Source organism: Nesoenas mayeri (genome assembly GCF_963082525.1).
Source record: "Nesoenas mayeri genome assembly, chromosome: 20".
NCBI lineage: Eukaryota > Metazoa > Chordata > Aves > Columbiformes > Columbidae > Nesoenas > Nesoenas mayeri.
In genome coordinates, this window is record NC_137569.1 from 4520034 (window position 1) to 4539300 (window position 19267).

The following is a 19267-nucleotide window of genomic DNA, read 5'->3' on the forward strand; positions in this document are numbered from 1 at the left end:
TGCAGACAAAGCCCGCCTCCTCAGGGCGGGCACCGCGCTTCGATTGGTCCTTCTACCCGCCTGTCTGAACCGCCGCGCTCCGCCCTCCACTCCTATTGGCTGTCGTGAGGACTGGGCTCTCTGAATGGCTGGGCTGAGCGCGGGTCCCGCCCCCCCGCGGCCAGTCCGGGAAGTGAAGATGGCGGCGGCGGCGGTGACAGCGGCGGATGAAGCAGGTACCGGCGGCAGCCGCGGGCCCGCTCGCCGTCCCCCGCTCCCCGCCGCGGCCCCGGGGAGCCGGGCCGGTGCTGAGCGCTGTTCCCGCAGAGCGGGCGCGGGGCCGGCGGGCCGCCCTGTCCTTCGCGGCCATCGCCGTGGTGCTGGGGCTGCCGCTGTGGTGGAGAACGACCGAGACGTACCGCGCCGCGCTGCCCTACGCGGACATCGCGGGGCTGGGCCAGCTGCCGGTGAGCGCCGCGGGGGGCCCGGGGGCGGCGGGGACCGGTGAGCGGAGCCCGGGCTGACGCTGCTCCCGCTCAGGTGCAGCTGGCGGTGCCCGTCGCCGTGGTGTTCGCCCCGGGGTCGGTGCCCGCGGACCTGCCGGGGCCGCTGCCGTTCAGGGATGTGGAGGAGATGGAGATCTCTGTGAACGGTCAGAGCCCCCTTCTGCTGTCCTGTCTCTCTGGGGTGGTCTTGTCCTTGCCCGGGGAGGTCCCTTCTGTCCCTGGGAGGCTTGTACTGCTGTCAGCCCGGGGCTTCCCGCACCCCAGACCGTGTTCACAGCGTCATCGTGTCCTGAGCTGGCGGGACAGGGGAGCAGGGGGGACAGCAGGGGCCCCGGGTGCTGCAGGGAAGAGAACTGCCCCCCTCCCTGGTCACGGCAGCCCTTGGAAACTGGGACAAGCCTAGAGGACCTTGTGGCATGTGTCCCCCTGGGGCTGTCCCTTGTCCCTCTTAGTCCCTACGAAGTACCAGGACTTGCAGCATCACCCGCACTTTCTCCCCCACAGTGAGAACCAGTGTCACGTCCCGATACGAGATGGTCTATCGCGGCACCACGGCTCAGGAGGAGGCAGCACTGGATGCGGCTACTGCACGAGGTACCAGGATGAGGGACTGAGGTAGCCGGGGCAGCTCTGTGGGAGCAAAGGCTTCTCTTCGGAGGCTGGTTGAGCAGAGAGGACTTGGCTTTGCTGTGTCTCAGGTTGGGGTGGGGACTGGAGTGAAATTTTCAATCCTGCTAACACCTTCATCTTCCCCAGAGGCTGATGCTGCTCTGCACCCACTGCAGGACGCTTCTTTGGGCTCTGTGACCGTGTATGTGGTCCCAGAAACCTTCTCTCTCCTGCCTCAGGTAGGGAGCAGCACCCCGGGGTGCCAGTGTCTGCGAACTTTGCCCATCAGAGGTGCCCTGGGGGAGGCGTCCGTCACCAGGCTCTTCTCCAGCGTGTTGGCAGGACCCAGCCCTGCTCCCAGCCAGCCCTCATCCCTTCCCTTTCCGCAGGGCATCAGTGTCTACGTGGGGAAGCACCGCAGTGCCCTGGTGAAGGCTGGGGGTGGCCTGGCTGCCCTCCGCACGCGCCTCCGGCAGCTCACGCAGGTGATGTCCTTCACGGCCAGCTCCATTGCCGCTGTCCTCTCAGACCGTGTGCCCGATGGCCAGCTCGGCCCTGACACCCGGCGGCACTTGAAATCCAGCCTGGGTATGGACGTGCACCCCAGCCCTGTTTCTTGACCCGGGGGAGACCTGCTGGCTCTGGGGGAGCCACCGTTCCTGCTGTGCCTGTGACATCCAGGGATGCTTTATGGGGTAGCAGCCCCTGGGGTCTCCCCTCTGCCTGTGGCAGTTGCTCTGGGCCAGGATCCATGCTACCATTGCTGCATGTTGAGTCACTTCTGTATGATTCCACCTGGGGAGGGCCAAGGAGGAGCGGATCAGGGCCAGGGAGGAGGGGATTGGGTTCTGCCGCTCCTGGGAGCTGTGTCATGGCCACCAGCCCAGTCTCGGCATTGCCAGATGGTGGCCGTGCCAGCGCCTCACAGGCAGTGGGTCCTTGGCAGGGTACGAGATCACCTTCAGCCTGCTGAACCCCGACCCCAAGTCTCATGCCGTGCACTGGGACATCGAGGATGCCGTGAACCGCTACGTGCAGCCTGTCCTGGACAAGCTGAGCTTGGTGGCCAACTTCTCTGTTGACTCACAGGTGAGGGCTGGGGAGGCGATGGGGAGAGCCCAATTGTGGCCTTGCTGGATGCCCCAGGATATGCTTCTCTGCCGGCAATGTCTTTGTGTGCCTGCAGATCCTGTACTACGCTGTCCTAGGAGTGACGCCACGCTTTGACAAGGAGTCCTCCAGCTTCCTCCTGAGCGCCCACAGCCTCCCACACGTCATCAACCCAGTGGAAGCCCGACTGGGTGAGCTCTGCGCTCCTGACCTGGCTCTCGCAGGACTGGGATTTGCTGAGGGAGGGGGGACAGCTGTGCCTGGGGCCTGTATCCCTTTTGCCCACAGCACCGTGCCCTGTCAGCGCCAGATGGGAGCGAGGGTGACCGAGACTTGCTGTACTCGGGGGTTCTCTGACTCTGTCCCACTGCAGGCTCTAGTGCTGCCTCGCTCTACCCTGTGCTGAACTTCCTACTGTATGTGCCAGAGCGTTCCCACTCTCCCCTGTACATCCAGGACAAGGACGGAGCCCCAGTGAGCACCAACGCCTTCCACAGCCCCCGCTGGGGTGGCATCATGGTATGGAGCCGTGGGGGTGCTGGTGATGCCCAGACAATGCGGCAGCTCCGCATTCCCAGCCCCAGGGCTCTGGCTGTGCCTCGCTGACATGCTCTCCTGCAGGTTTACAATGTTGAAGCCTCTGCTTCTCCCCAAGCCTCCCTCCCGCTGCACGTGGACGTGGACATGGTGCGAGTGATGGAGGTTTTCCTGGCCCAGCTGCGGTGAGGATACGCTCACGCTTCCCTCCCTGGGCCTCTGTGTGGTCTCCTGGCACACGTGGAAATCGCCAGGGTCAGAGCAGGCTGTACCTCTGTGGGCTCTGGGAGGCTGAGGTGGCTTTTTGTGTCCTTGTTGGTGCTGACCACTGGCCAGCACTGCTCTCTAGCCAGGGGTGCTGGTGTATCTCCCATCTCCTGAGGTAGGAGGCTTCTCTTGGCCTTTCCCACACCCGGAGACCATTAGGTGTGGGTGAGACCTGCCAAGACGCACCAGGGCAGGGGGAGAGCAGGGAGCGTGTGTGGGACTGCAGACGTGCAATGTGGGCTGAGACCGTCCCTTCTGCTTCCAGGTTACTGTTTGGGTTATCTCGTGAGGAGCTGCCCCCCGAGTTCCTGCTGGAGAGCCCAGGGAACGAGGGCCTGGCCGACTGGGAGCTGGACCGCCTGCTCTGGGCCCACACCCTGGAGAACATCGCCACTGTGTCCACCACCCTGACCTCGCTGGCCCAGCTTCTGGACAAGATCGGGAACATTGTCATCAAAGATGATGTTGCCTCTGAGGTAGGGTGGGGGCACCCTGAGAGGGGGAGGGGGCCTGGGTGTCACTGTCCCTGTGCAGACCATGAGCTCTCACTGCTGTGGTGGTGCAAGCAAGGCTCCCACACTTGTTTTGTTGACCTCCGTGGCCAGAAACTGACCACTGGTGTTGTTCCCCAACAGGTGTACCAAGCAGTGGCCTCAGCCCAGACTGCTGTGGCCGAGTTGGCCATGGGCCACCTGCACTCAGCTTTCCAGGCCAGCAAGAAGGCGGTCACCTCCTCAGAGCGTGCGTTCTTTGACCCGTCGCTCCTCCATCTCCTCTACTTCCCTGATGACCAGAAATTTGCCATCTACATCCCGCTCTTCCTGCCCATGGCTGTCCCCATTCTCCTCTCCTTGGCCAAGATCGTCCGGGAGACCAGGCAACATAAGAAGGAGCCCACCAAGATGGACTGAGGCCACCAAGATGGACTGAGCCCAGTGTGCTGGTGCTGTCTTAGGGCTGGGGTTGTCCCCAGCTCATGGAGTGTGTTGTCATGGACCTGTGGCCCCAGAAGGTGTCTCAGAATGGTGGCAGGGCCAGGCCTGGCACCTCACCTTGGGTCAGCCATGGCCAAAATGCAGGAGGGAGAAGAGAGATTGCTTGGTGGGGTGAGGGAGACGCTCTTGATCTGGGTCCTGAGTCTTCCACCCAGAACTGCTGAGATCCAAGAGGAGTTTGGGGGGTCTCCTTGCGTGTCCCCCTGGCCCTGCACTGTGTTCAGAACAAGCTGCTGTATAAATAAATAAAAATATCTGGTGGTGTGGGGAGCTGGTGTGGAGCTGTGTGGCCTTCCTGCCCTGCCCTTAGCCCTCTGTGGCTGCCCAGTTGCCAGCCTCTGTACCCTCCAATTGTTTTTTGGGGTCTGGCTCCCGTCTTACGGCTATTTTAGCCCAAAGCACTTATGGGGTTGAGCCATTGGGACTGTCTCCTGTTGATGGGTAGTGCGGCAATTACACCTTAATGGGGTCCAGCTCCTCCAGTCAGTACATCAGCCTCAGGCTCTTGGAGGGTGGTTGTGCCCCTCCGTTATGGATGTGGGGCAGGCAGAGGGTCTGTTCTCCCCAACCCCCGCGGTTCGGGGGGGGCTGTTTCCCCGGGGTCTCCTGGGGACACCTCTGGGCTCTGCCCCCTATGACGAGGGTTTGGCGGGGGATGCTCAGACCCTCCCGCAGCAGCCGGGGGGGCCCGTACCCCCCTCCCGGTGCCGGGCGGCGCTGTGGCGGGCGGGGGGCGGGTCCCGGGGCGGGCGGGGCGGCGATGCCCCTCCCGGTGCGGCGGGGCCGGCGGCGGAGCGCAGCGGGGCCGGGGCCGCTCACACCGGCGGCGGCGGCGGGGCCATGAAGGTGAAGAAGAGCGGCGGGGCCGGGGCCGGGGCGGCGGCGGCGCGGACCGAGGAGGAGCTGGGCCGTAAGACGCTCATCGGGCCCGACGACGTGCTGGGGCTGCAGCGGGTCACCAGCGGTGCGTGCCCGGGATGGGGGATGCGGGACGGAGCGGTGAGAGGGGCTGAGCCGGGGGTGCAGGGGATAGGGACCGTGTCCCCTTTGTGGCTGGCGAGGGGTTCACCGGCGGGGGAAGCGGGCCAGGAGGAGCCGGTCCCCCCTCCCCAGGGGACAAGGAGCAGGGATGCGGTACCGCAGGGGACACCGTCCGGCTGGGGATGTGGCACCGCTGAGGTCTGGGGACCACCTAAGGACCAGGGACTGGCCCTTCCCCAGGGGATGCCCGGAGCCGGGGCTGGGGATGCAGCTCCCGCCGCCGCCCCGGGGATGCACAAGCAGTGGGCAGCCTGCGGTCCCCGGGATGGAAGGTCAGCGGTGGGCTGCTCCCTGGTGCTCTCCCCATCACCCCTCTCCTGTGTCTCTGTATCTTTGTTCAAGGCTGGGCCGAGCTGAGCCCCCAGCTTGTGCCCACTGCGGTGGGGCTGGGGGGATCAGGCTGAATCTATGGCTGCAGCACAGAGGGGCTTCACTGCAGCCCCATCCTGCAGCCCCCCAATTTCCCTCGTTCCCAATATAGCATTGCTTGTTGCCGGAGCATCCTCAGGGGACGCAGACATAGGGACGTGCTGGTGGAGGGTTTGTCGTGCTTGGCAGAAAACCGCTCGGTTGGGACCAGCGGTGCGGTGGCGGCTGCGTTGGACCTGTCAGGATTGCAGCACGCCGGGCTGGGAGAAGGCATGTGCTTCAGGCCAGCCTGGCCATAGCGGTGCCCAGCCTGCCCCGCTGACCCCCAAAAAAGGTCTTTTCGCATGTCCTGGGATCTTTGGGTCATCTCTGCAGGCAGCAGGTTGGGCAGGGGGAGAAGAGCGCTGGCAGGGAGGAGGGGGCTGCCCTGGGTGCCTGGCAGTGCTCCTCTTCGCCTTCGAGCGCTCTCAGATGTGGCGTTAGAGCAGGTTTGGTGTGGCAGGCCGGGGCTGTGCGGCGTGACGAGCCCTGGAGGGGAAGGCTGCGGCTGTGAGCGTTGGCGTGTGTGTGGTGAGCCGGGTGGAAGGGAGGGTGGGAGGAAAGCCCTGTGGGCACTCAGTGTTAGCCCTCAGGAAGGGGTTTTGGAGGCTCCTCTGAGAGACGGGCTACTGAGTGGTCCTTGAGTCCCCTTCTCTGACTCGAAATGCTCTGCTGAGCTGCAGCTGTGTGATTCACTGCCCAGGCCCAGCAATCCCCTGCCCGTAGCAGGCAGGGCTGTGCGGCAGGTGCTGGAGCGTGCTGCCGACATACTCAGAGGAACAGCAGTTAGATGGTGATTCCAAGCAATGGCCACGTCAAGTACTTTGCATGTTTGCTTTATGGTAGTCTGTGTGTCCCTGCCTTCGGCAGCCGTGGCTGGAGGGGCACATGGCCACCACACACCCTCGTACCTGGGGCGTGCAGACCCCACGTGGCATCTCTCCGGCCAGCGTGGATGATGCGTGTGTGTGGCTCTTGGTAAGGGAAGATGAGCTGGTCACTGGCTGGGAGCCTGCTGCTGCCAACCATGGGCTCGCACGCTCTGGAACACGAGGAAAATGGAATTAACATGGTATGAAAGTGGTTTGCTCCCCTCCTGGTATGAGGGTAGCACAAGGGGTGCAGATGTGTCATGCCAAACAAGAACTGTGAGAAGTGCTTGGCCGGGTACGTGGGAGCCAGCAAATGCTCTCTGCCCCTGAAATCCTCAGTGCGCATTTGGTGATACAGGTATTTAATATATCCACGTTGGGATTATTGTATCTTACCACCCAGCAATATTTTGCAGCACCCCTTCTCAAGCTCGGTTTTCCACCTGGTGTGTTTAACGCAGAGAGCAAAGGTACAAGAATATTTTTCTGATCCTTAACATGTAATGATTATTTGGGACATTCTGTGGCCTTTACTCATTTCTATGGGCCATAGAAAGCTCTTAAAAACAGATTGCCAGAAATACCAACATCAAACTGTTCCAGAGGGTGCTGCAGGGAGGAGGAAAGACCAGACTGTGGGACAGGAGTTCATGGCTACCCCGACCTCTCCCTTGGAGATGCTGAGTTGGAGCGAATATCATGTCCTATTTCAGCAATTCTGAGTTTGATGCCCAAAGTTGTGGTGCTCCAGACACTTCAAATTTGAAGAGGGAATTGGGGATGGGGTTGCAGCAGAAACGTCCTGGTGCCCTGGACATCTCCTGTGGTTCCACATGGGATATAATTAATCTTCATCCAAACTCGTGGGCCAGTTCCACAGTAGCTCACACTGTCGAGGGACTGCGGGCAAGCTGAGTGCTGCCCAGGGACCTGAGATGGTCTGGCCATGTTTTAACATCACTTCAGCAAACAAAGCCCAGGATAAACCATGTTAGATGAGGTCTTGGCACTGCAGGAACGTGTGGTTTAGAAATGTTTACACCACGAGTAGCCTGTGTGTTTCTGAAAGGCTCGTGTGGGGAGAGGCAGAATCCCAGCTACTGTGTGGAGCACAGGATGGGTCTGGTTACAAAAGGGACTCCATAGCATGGCTGGCTGTGGTTTTGCGCTCACACCTGGGAGGGCCTTTCCAGCCCTGCCCGCGCCTGGGGTGTGCTGGTCTCAAAGATGCTCTTTTGGAGCCAGGTTTTGCCATTTTGTGCTTGTTCTGCCAGCTGTGGGGCTCCTGGGTGCTTCCTGATACACCGGGCAAATCTGCTCGTCCTTCAGCCCTGGAAGAGCTGGGCCTCTGGGAAACCAAACTGCTGCTTGTGGTTGCTGCCTGTTGACCAGGCAGCGTGCAGGCAGCGTGCAGGCAGCGTGCAGGCAGCATGCAGGCAGGCCATTAGCCCTGCTTTGGGTCTAGGGAAAGCCTGGGTTTTCTGTCCTGAAGCACAGCTGTGCATTCCTCTTCCAACAGGTACAGCTGACAAATGACCCAATGGGAGATATCTCAGGTGGGGACAGTGGAGGTGCAGGATGTGGCTCTGTGGCCAAAATGTGTTTATTGCCAACCCTGAGGAACGCCGTCTGTAACCAGCCAGCAGAGCCAGCTGGGCGCTGCTCTTAATGTGCTTCTAATAAGCTTAAAGGGGAGTTGTGCAAACTGCCCTGCATATGCTACGTCCTTGCAATGTTAGATTGTCCAGCGGCTCTAGAGCCAGAGCGTTTCCAGGCACGCGGGAGTCCAGCCTGATGGATCTGGGCTGCTGCTGTGGAATATCTGGGCCTTTAGGCTGGGCTGGCTCTGGCACTGCTCCAGCTGGATTAGGTGTAAGGCGAATGAACCATTTTATTTGCAATTAGCAAGATTTGTTACTTGCTCACACAACCGCAGTTACAACAAGAGGAAAAACCTTATGACATGATAAATTTAGGATTAGCGAAGGAGCGAAGCAGAGCTCAGTTCAAATTGCAATTAATTACCAAAACAGCCGAGGATCAGAGGGGTCTGTCTGCAGTTTTGGGGATGTCGGTGTCTGTCAGCACAATGTCCTGCCCTGTGGAGCCAGCTGAGGAGCTGGGCCCTGTTGTCCCCAGCGCTGTCCCCTGTGTCTTTGACCATCCGGCATCTCGCAGCTTGGCTGGGTCACACTGTGCAAGGTTAATTCAAGCAGAGCTTTTAATTTCTTGCTCTATCTTTGGGGTTAGAGCCATCAGCAGAAAGAAGATATTACAGCCCCCTTGTGCCCGTGGGCAATAGTACCAGCCTTCAAACAGATACGTAACAAGGAGAGCTTCAGCCTCTGAGACTGCCCTGCTTATCACAGCCTCAGGTACCTGTACAGTTTGTCTGTCACGCTAGATTAAATCTTACACTTTAAGCTTTATTCTAAAGCTTATTTAATTTTAGCAAACCAAAGGGTTAAATAATTGATTACATACTTAGAAACAATTACAAAACAAAACCTAAAAATAAGAAACACAGACTTAATCATTTCTGAAACTAATCTCTTCCCCGAGCTGCCATTTAGGATTTCTCGGAGGCTGCTCTTAGCAGCTTTAGCTAAAGGCCGCTTGGCAGAGCGCTGCCCGGCGGGTGGCCCGGGGCAGACCCTTCACGGGTGACTTTCATACCAGTTTCCCTGTACCCTTAATGGGAAGCTGATGCATACGAATCAATTTTCAAAGCTGCTCCTGGACCATGACTTCTCCTTCCCTTCCCCTGTTAATTGGGAAAATTTATCGCATTGGGAGCTCTGATTAGCTGAGGGTGTTTGCGAGGAGGTTAATGAATCACTGTTCTGAGTTGTCCGGGGCTGTGATGTGTAAAAGCATTTTGATGTGCTGATCTCTCGTGGCAGAGCGATATCCCAGAGCTGTGTCAAGCTGCTCTCACCACGACTTCTTTCCTCAGCAACACCACATGTTATGAACCTTTTCAAGGCTTTGTGATAACGTGCAGCTCGAAGTGTTGTGTAGATGAAAGGGGTTTTTTTTAGCAGTCTGGCGGTACAATATGGACTGTTAGCTTTCCAGGGGCAGCACACATGGCGTGTGCGTAGCACAGGGTGCCGGGCTGGCAGCTGAGCGCGTTCCTCCTTCTGCCAGTGTTGTGGGTTTGGGCCATCCCTGGTGGAAACGGCGAAGAGAAGAGGAAAGCTGGGGGGTCACCCTGGCAGTTTGAGCCGGGCTTTGGCTTAGCCCTGTGTAAAAGCAAAGTGAACTGATTTGGTTAATGTTGTGCGCGTGGTTCCAGACTCTGCGATCAGCGTGAGCAAGGGGGAAGGAAAGTGTTTGGATGCCTTGGGGATGGAGGGGAAGAGCAGCTTCATCCTTCCTTAAGGAGACCTGGAGGGCTGTGATCAAATTAATTGTGAGAGGGTGAAGCCTGCAAAGCTCTATCTTAAAAAAAGAAAAGAAAAAAAGATGAGCAGAAAAAGCAAAGTCTGGGAGGCGTGTGAGCCATGCGGAAGGACTCGATGCTGCTGGTGGGTACATCACTGGAACAGGCTGCCCAAGGAGGTTGTGGAGTCTCCTTCTCTGGAGACATTCAAGACCCACCTGGACATGTTCCTATGCAACCTCACCTAGGCGTTCCTGCTCCAGCAGGGGGATTGGACTAGATGATCTTTTGAGGTCCCTTCCAATCCCAAACATACTGTGATACTGTGATCTGATGGGCAGTGGGGATCTTGGTAGATGCCTCAGCTCAGAGCCTGCAGGGCTGCTCCCCTCCGCATCCTCACATGGGCAGTAAAAGTGCTGCTGCAGAAAAACTCCTGTGGGATCCTCCTGGTGTGAGATTGTTCCTCTGGGGCATTCCTAGCAGTTTAATTGCAGAGCAGGGCAGGGGGCTGCAGGTGTGTCCCTCCCTGTCTTCACTTACCCAAACCCCATGGCTTTAGGAATGGATCCTGTCTGGTTTAGCTTCTCTGCCTCTCTCTTTACAAGACTTGAACTGCTGAGGCAGAGGGAAATGGTTATTTTTTTCTTTAACTGCACTCCAGTTGTCTAAGCAGGCATATCAATGCCGCTTGAAACTTGCCCTGCCTTCCCCTCGAGGTCTTGCCCTCTGTCCTGCGTCACCACTCTGCATCTTCACGGGGTTTGTGCTATTTTTTGCTTGCTTCCTCCCGAGACTCTTCAATCTGATAATCTCCTAATCTCCAGCTCCCAGCAATTCGTCTGCAGTTGTCTTTGCTTTATACCTGGTTTATGTCTTGGGAGTTGTCTTCAAAATAGCTCGTGACCTTGTTGACTAACGCATGTTAAGAAAGAGGCCTGCATAGCGACAGGAGCCTTTTCATTCCCCATATTCTTGTTGTTGTCTGTGTTGGGGAGAGACATGCTTATTACAAATCACTGCTGTTGCATCAGTTTCTTGTACAGCATCATCCTGATTTAGACCCATTTTCATGACCAGATTTTGAGTTCTTCCTTACCCCGGGTAGGCTCTGCTTTCCTTTGCGGGCTATTAAAGCCTTAAAATAGGAGCTGTCTTATCTGAGCTTAGACGCTCTGATGAGCACCACGGAAATATCTGCAATGTCTGTGAGGGGGACACGTGCTTCCTCCTGGGTGCAGAGGAGGAGAAGAGATCCTGAAAGGGGCATGACGAGTGCTGCTAACCCCATGGCCCATTAAATCCCCTTGGTAAAATGGGCCTGGTGCGGAGTGGTTGCAAAGGAAATCTGGAAATACAGGATCGACTTTTAGCTTTCTCTGACAAGGATCAAACACCTTAATCTCATCCACTGGATAACTGAAATAACAGGGAGAGGGCAGGAGGAGAAAGTGCTTTCATTATCTTTCTTCTTGTATTATCTGGCAATGTATTATCCCTCACCTTTTCTGCTCCTTTGTAACACCAGCTCCCTAAAATATATGGCTGGAAATATGTGCCAGGGTTCACAATGCATCGTTGCTCACAAGAGAATAGTGTCTCTCTCATTGTCTAGGCTGTTTTCCTGTTTTCTTTTGAAATCTGGGCTGTTTTGGGGAGGGGAGGGAGGTTTCTTGGGTGAGAACCCGCTCTTCTCTGGACAAGCAGAGCTACCACCTCAGAACTGCAAACAGGCAATGAGCATCCATGGTTTCTGATAACAAAGCTAGAGACCTCTTAATGAATGCCTTGCTACAGATTGCTGTTTGGGGATTTTTTGGAATCACTTTTTCAGACAAAAGGAATAGGAAAATTCATGAAGGAATCCATTGTGTCTGGCTCAGAAGTTCATCACCTTCCAGACTTAAAAGCCATGGTAGCTCTTAAGATTGAAAACATCTTCAATAGGGGAGAGTTGCAGATCTTTGGGCACAATACAGAGATTATGGGAAAGATGCTGCAGAGGCACTGGCAGGAATAGTGATGTGTGAGTGACAAGTAGCTGCTAATAGCAGGTCTGGGCAAGTTGTAAGAGTTTGCTCTTTAATCTGAGAACAAGTTCAATTCGGTTGGTGAATTCTTTCCAGACAAAGCTTGGGTGTGGGGGTCTGGGATAGGGCAATTCCCTGTGCTTTAGGAAAGAGTAGGAAATGCCCCTCTTTTCAACTACTTAATGGGAGTAATGCAGGACAAAAGCCAATCTCTTGGGTTTCCTAAAACAGTACTGATGTGTCCATCCCTTCATCCCATGTTGTGAGTGTGCTCATTGTCAATCAGATGAGGGCTTGTTCAGGGAGATACCGTGATTATTTGGTTACTAATGGGGAAACAACACAACCTGTGGGCAAGTGGAAGAAATGAGAACATATTATTTCCTGAGAGACCAAGCCCACCTTTCTTGTAACGATCCACTTCAGTCGATGGAGGTTTGAGCTGCCTTATGTCTAACTGAAATAGACAGGGATGCTTCCTCCCTGCCCCAAATTGTGGTGCTGGTAAATTAGGATAATGAAAGCAGATGATACATGTAAGTGCGTCACAGGAAGTGTGGGCAACTGGGCCCTACAGTAGTTTAAAAATAAGTATGTATGGGGTGAGATTAGCAAATTTGACAGTGCTCAGCTAAGCAGAAGTATCTGCCAATTCCGAGCAGCTCATTCCCAATAAGACCTGCCAGTGTAGCCGCGGGCTCCTGTTATATATGGGAAAAAAACCACCACGTGGCTACTTTGATTTTTTTTTTTTTTCTTTTTCTTTCGAACAGAAATTGCAAAAGCAAATTTAATAGAGGCTGAGAGGAATATACACCACCCCTTTTTTCTTGCTAGGAGACTGGGCACTGCCAGAGGAGGAAATAACCATTGATTGCAGTATGCTGGCAGCTGATCTTCCCAGATGTCATCCAGTTAGACTTAGATACCGGCACGTTGATTTAATTGAAAAAAAAAAAAGGTTTAAAATATTTTCAGTGCATAAAGAGTTGGAAAATGTAGTGCAGGGGTGCAGACATCAATGAGCAGGAGCCTGGTGGGGATCCTGCCCGGGGTTTACTCCTCTTTGGTGGCTCTGCTCGGCTCTCCGCTCCTCCAGATGAGTCATGGACACTGTTACTGCAGCAACGCTGCTGCCAATGAGGGGGATAAAGCTGTTGCCATGGTGCTGGATGGGCAGGAATTCTGCAGAAGGAAAAACACTTAATAATTAACTTGCAGACAAACGCGGCTTCAAACTTCGCCTGCGTGCTCTAGGGAAGGTGTCCCGGGCTCCCAGGCGACCGCCAGCCTGTTCGGGTACATCCCTCGCCTTCGTGGGGAGCAGCTGGTCCCAGTGGCCATGGGAGGGGAAGCTGGGGCTGCGGGAAGCTGTGCCGGCTCCCATCAGTTTGTGTTTTGCATGTGGCTGCTTGGAGCGGGGAAGTTGTGGGACGAGTTAAGGATTTGGGTCGGCTGATGTGTTAGAACCTAAAATGATTGTGTAATTGTGGGACATTTGCCTGAGGATTGTTGAGCGCTGGGGCTTAAGGCAAGGGGTTGAGCTAAATTTCTGTCTCATCTTCCTCGCTACTGTTAAAGACAGAAAATAAGATTTTGTGCAGTTCTTAGGCTGTTGTGTTTAACAATAGGCTTGCATTTTCTTGTAGTAAAGAAGTTGAGCTTTTATCTTGTTCTTTCCGGCACTGTGGTTACTGGTGTTAGGTTTCCTTTGTGTCATGTTGATAGGAAAGGGAAACCTCCCTGCCAAATGCCAGAGATGCTTTGAACACAGTCCTCGCTCTTAAAGCCCACGTCCTTGTAGCATTCGCCGTCTGGTGGTAGTGATGGAGAGCAGTAAAACCCTCCAGAGAGTACATTTAACACTTCTGTTCCTTGTGCCAGTGAGCACTCAGACAGTTCTCCAACTTAAGGAGATTTGCAAAGAATAAAAGGCTTCCAGGAAAGTCCGGGTGCTGGATGTGCAGTTCGTGCTCAGCAGCACCCAGGAGCAATTTTCCGTAGTGCTGACTGCAGCTTATCTTTGTCCCTTGCTACAGAGGGGCCGGATTTCTGTAATTACAGATCCCAGCGTGAGAGCCTTGCTGTCTGGTGGTTGCAATGCGTGGGTTTGAGGTGTTCTCTTACTACACCACAACAATCCTTTATTAACTCCATATCTATGGGGTGTGCTAACCACTGCCCAAGAACCATAACCCCCACCCGTAATGTGGGTACCTGATTTGTTACATCAGTGCTGAAGCAGGGGTTGTAATGGGCAGGTATGATCTCTTGAGTACACTGTAACTTGCTTTCATATATTTAATGAATAAGCCTTAGGTGAAGGGATGTATTTGAATTTTAGAAATAGAAAAGCAGACAGAAACAAGTGATTAACTCAGACTAACAGCAGGAATTAGTAGCTGAGAAAAAGCTTAGAATTAGAATGTTAAAGTGTTAGTTTCACCTTAGAACTTCCAAAACAAATCGTCTACAATGTGCAGGTACATGGTTGTTCAAAAGCTAACCTGGTTTGTATACATACAACATGTATTTAGATTTGTCAGGGTAAAGTAAGTTATTGGAGCTGCTTTCAGTCTGTGGTTATACATGCGGTGGAAAGGAAACACCACTGCTTTTTCCTTGAGAGGAGCTGATGCTCAGGCTGATGTGCAGCGAGGCTGAAGCCAGAAACAAGGACTTTCTTTCTCCCAAAAATACCGGCTTTGGTGGAAGCAGAGAAGGGCTCTGTTCCCAGACTTTTCCTAGGACAGGGAAAGGCTTCAGGACCGTTTTAAATGCTGAGGGGGAAAAAAAAGTCCTTGCATGGGATGAGCATGGGTGGAGAAAAGAGGCGTCCTTTGTCTGCAGAAGGCTGGGGACAGGGGAGGTGGCACAAGGGAGGACGCTCCTGTTCCAGTTAAGCACAGGCTTAGTGCTCACAAAGCTGCTTAGCACTTGCATTCTGCCAGAGGGCAGTTTTTAAAACAGGCAAAGCTTCTTACATGGAAAAGGCTTGGATTTGATGGAGGTGCTGACTGTTCTCAATACCCTGAGGGGGAATGGATACAGAAGATGCTGGCAGAGGGTTGGAAAAAGGTGATGACCTCCGAATGCTGGGGGAGAGAAGCCTTTTCCCTGTCCTGTCCAAGCAGGGCGGTGCAGGCGTTCAGAACAGGGACTGTCTTTGAGGATGTGAGATTTGGATTAAAAACAGGGCAGTAGTGGAGATGGCATTTGGGCTGCTCTCACTGCTTCCTGTGACCTCCAAGGAGTAGCCAGAAATACCTGGTAATTCTGGGCAGCCTTCATTTAAATTTGTTTTCCTCTGCAGACTATTTGTGCACTCCAGAGGAAAATGTTTACAAGATAGACTTCACCAGGTTCAAAATCCGGGACATGGAATCTGGCACGGTCTTGTTTGAAATCACCAAACCAGCAGCTTCAGGTGGGTGCACACAAAAAATGCTGTTTTCATAAACAAACAAATGCTGGTGTCTGCTTCCTTTTGCCCTTCCCCACTCGTTTTACTCAACATACTTCCTAAAAAGATGAGATGCTCTCAATTGCAAGAGAGTTGAGTCCCAGCCTAGAGCAGAAATACAGAAGTGTCCCTTTGCATCAACACAGTGAACAGAACTCGTTGCTGCCATATTCTTAGGGCTGCCATCTGTGATGAGAAAGGACAGATGGATGTTGTAAACAGAAGCAGAGGAGGAGAAGGAGGAGGTCACTGTGTGCTCCTTTCTTGGCTCTTCATCAGCTAGAGTGAGTCCCCCTGTACGTAGTTTGTTAGTCCAACATCTTTCACTCACGAGTCATGAAAATAGTATTTCTAAAAGGGAGAAACTTTGTTAATTGTGCAAATTAGACAGACTGAAAATTTGCTTGCCTTTTTTTTTCCCCCATAATTTTTTAGGCGTTACTTGTAACCATCGAATTGTTACCTGTTGCTGGTGGTAATAAAACCCTGGGGCAACTGTTCTTTTCCTGGTCAAGCAGTCTTTTCAATCTCACCCATCTCCCTGCAGGTGAGAGGAAGTTTTCTGTAGCTTAGAGGTAGCAAACCAGATGTGCTGAGGTGAAATGGCTTGTTCAGAGTCGTGCTGCAGTCCTGAATCAGAGATAGGAGCAGTAAGTCAAGTCAGAAGACAAGAAGTGTGTCAAACCAAAAGACCATTTCTCAATGCTATGTCTTGGAGTGACCAGTAGTGGATGCCTTAGAGAGGATAGGAAGAGGGTGAGCACATCATCAGCTTCCTCCGAGTAATTTGCTGGTTTAAATGACTCAGTAATTTATGGTTACAAGTATTTTCACGGGGTTTCTGTTTCTCAGATGATTGTGACTTTGTGCTTTTCCAGAACGTGAACACAATGACAAGAAGGACATTGACCCCAATGCTGGACGGTTTGTACGCTATCAGTTTACTCCAGCTTTTCTCAGACTTCGGCAAGTGGGAGCCACGTAAGTAATTGCTCCTGTGCTACTTTTTCTACTATAGGAAACAACCAAAATCTTATAAAAAGTGGCTCTTGCTTGTTGATCCTGTCAGGAAGTTGACATAATAGGGATCTTTTGTAATTATGAGGATCTCCAAACATCTTTGGATGCTTTGCTTTCTCCATCCCTTTATCTTGTTTATTTACTTCAGGAACAGGCACGATGCTGAAGAGATTAACGCTAAAAGGGGCAAAATAAGGTGGATGGAGTACTCTGACATTCCAGCTGTTTTCTGTGTGTTGCAGTTTGTTTGTCAGAGGCTCTGCCAGTTTTGGAAGGTGTGTCTGCAGCCTTCTGTGTTACATTCCTCCAAAAACCATTAATCTATAGATGCACCTGAAATGGTGAAGGAATGTTTGACACTTCAGGCACCAGAACGATTTCTGATCTGTGTGGTAGTGCTGCTTGTCTCCCTCAATAAACCACAGCAGAATGTGACACCTAAAGTAGCTTTCTGTAAAGCTTTGGGCCAATGTTATTGCTACACTAATGCTGGTGACAGTGTGTATTGTGTCTTTAGTAAAAGTTATTAGTGGTTACTACTAACTACGCTATCACTACTAACTTACTACTGACTCTACTACTCACTCTAGTGAGTGACCTAGTGAAGCTGGAGGGATCTTTTCTTCACTGAAGATGAGTTTAAGATTGTAAAATTGTCTTGCATGTCTTTTATTCCTTGAGTAAAAATAATCAAAATACAGTAACATCCATGATATGTCATGCCATGTTGTGTCCCTGTAGCATGCTGTAAGAAAAAGTGGAAATTATAATTTGGTTAGTAGCAGTACTTTATATTTTTGACTTTCTTTTATTTTAGAAGAGCTCTCTTCTGCCTGAAAAATCTTGTTCAGGAAGAAAGCTCATGTCAATTTTGTCCTTCTTTTTCAGGGTGGAGTTCACAGTAGGGGACAAACCCATTAACAACTTCCGCATGATTGAGAGGCACTATTTCCGGGATCAATTGCTTAAGAGTTTTGATTTTGAATTTGGGTTCTGCATCCCCAGCAGTAAAAACACTTGCGAGCACATCTATGAATTCCCGCAGCTCTCTGAGGACCTCAGTAAGCAATCCTTAATTACTGGGTTACCACGCAGTGACGTTAATCTCAGCTCTTTTGAGGAAACCCTTACTTAAGAGCTCTCTGTAGAAAGTGGGTAGGGTCAAACACTTCCAGGTAGTTTTATATCTGTGTTGATACAGATTTTGTTTTCTAGTAGCACTTGTCTTGTTACCTGCCAGACATAAATTCATAAAAAAGAAGTTTCGGTGTCAGGGAGAAAAATGATAATTGTACTATAAAAAAACCAAAAACCTAGGATTAAAAAGACATCCAATACATGGGTGACTTAAATGTTATGTTCTGTTTTAATGTTTGATGTGCTATATTGATAGCTTGGGAGGTTTGAGTTTTAGTACAAACATAACTTTTATTTTCTCTCCTCTCTCCCAAAGCACAATAGCATCAGTACTAAATCTGTGTGATTTTATATTCTTTACAACCCCTAATCACGTATGTCAGCACTAATATTTCAGTCTGTGGAAAATACAATGATGCACTGCTGCTTAGTTATTGACATAACAGAATAAATTTGAGTTTGCCATTTTATCACTTTTTTTTTTTTTTTTTAAACAAAACAAAATAAAAATCCACGCAAACTCTAGTATGATATTGATTTGAGCTTAGGTAGAACACTTACACTTTGGGTGCTGCCTTAAAATACTTAGTTTATGTTAGAGTTCTTTAAAAGACACTATCAACGGATGGTTTGGGTAGGTTCCTGGTTTAGTTTTGTTTTTTTCACTTGATGAGTTTGCTGCTATTAAATGTAACTGAAATCCAGTGCAGAGCATTCCCTCAGCAGGGCTTCTGTGTAACATGATTGATTTTATTGTCTTTTTTTTTTCTCCCTTCCCCCCCTGCAGTTCAAGAGATGATCCTTCATCCCTATGAGACACAGTCGGACAGTTTCTACTTTGTAGACAACAAGCTCGTGATGCACAACAAGGCAGATTATTCGTACAGTGGAGGACCTTGAGCACGGGACGGACAGCTGGCCTGCACTGGCCTGCCCTTTCCCAGCAAAGCTGTCAGGGATTCCAACACCTTCCGTGCAGTTGTCCACAGCATCAACTGGACAAGGATCCGCAAACCACGGACTCTCTTGCCACAGTAGGAGTTTCATGACTAAATTTGCCAGTCTTGTCTTTTGGGAGCTTTGATGCAGACCCAGTTCTTCAGAACTTTAAGTGGTTCTACAAGGCTAAATGATCTTTGGATGCCACCTCCCTAAATTCTTGAAGCGTCTGCTTTGCAAATGGCCTTCTGGGACCTGGGGGATTTTGCCCTAATTCTGTGGATCTGTGTTTTTGCCCTCAAGTATCTTTTAGGATGCGATCGCTTTCTCAGAGAATGTGATCCGAAAAACCACCTGAGTGGACGGCTGCAAATACAGAGTTTTGTTTGTTTGTTTCTCTTTGTGAATGCTTCAAAGACACAGCCAATTTTACTTGTACATCCAGCTGAAAATGTTGAGTGTAACATCTTGCAAAAGCAAGTTTCACCTTTAGATTAGTTCTTTGAATAACTATCTCATCCTTTAGTTTTGTTCCTTCTATGTCATATTCTGTTTAATCTTTGAAACACTGAACCTCGCAAGGAAGACCAGTGATTCACTGGCAGAGCTATTTTTAATTGGGTACAATCCTGTTAAATTTCAGGTGAAGGCAAAATAGCCCTGAGGGTCTTTGAACCTCCTATTTTCCATTAATTTCATTTTTTGCAAACTGACTGCAGAATAATCAGGAAACGTTGAAGGATTTTAGGTTTATTTAAAATTTTTACATAGCTAACATCCAGCCTATTCATGCTGTATGTTTTGTGTGTCTATTTTCGTTCATATCTGTTCAATACTAAGATAAGGGCTTCAGCACTGCTTCTTAGAGCAACACTTTCATTTGTCCAGGGCAGCTGGGGAGTGTGGAATTTCCAATTTTCCATTTGTATCTGAATTTGAAGAATGTTATGCCAGTGTTTTCCCTTTTTT

The 19267-nt window shown here is 51.8% G+C and overlaps 2 protein-coding genes across 3 annotated transcripts; both read left to right on the plus strand.

Moving 5' to 3' along the window:
• Positions 1-153: 153 nt before the first annotated feature.
• PIGS (phosphatidylinositol glycan anchor biosynthesis class S) lies at positions 154-4266 on the plus strand. Of its 2 annotated transcripts, XM_080357068.1 has the most exons (12): positions 154-215; positions 307-446; positions 520-631; positions 990-1079; positions 1242-1333; positions 1484-1682; positions 2041-2183; positions 2281-2395; positions 2578-2723; positions 2826-2926; positions 3274-3484; positions 3644-4266. In XM_080357068.1, the coding sequence occupies exons 1-12, from the start codon at positions 179-181 to the stop codon at positions 3917-3919; spliced, it is 1662 nt and encodes a 553-aa protein (XP_080213194.1). In that variant the 5' UTR covers positions 154-178; the 3' UTR covers positions 3920-4266. The 2 variants fall into 2 exon arrangements, with proteins under 2 accessions (XP_080213194.1, XP_080213193.1); XM_080357067.1 differs by having other exon boundaries at positions 184-446.
• A 565-nt stretch (positions 4267-4831) lies between these two features.
• On the plus strand, positions 4832-18375 carry UNC119 (unc-119 lipid binding chaperone). Its single transcript, XM_080357126.1, has 5 exons — positions 4832-4967; positions 15053-15166; positions 16081-16183; positions 17111-17283; positions 18147-18375. The coding sequence occupies exons 1-5, from the start codon at positions 4844-4846 to the stop codon at positions 18257-18259; spliced, it is 627 nt and encodes a 208-aa protein (XP_080213252.1). The 5' UTR covers positions 4832-4843; the 3' UTR covers positions 18260-18375.
• Positions 18376-19267: the final 892 nt, after the last annotated feature.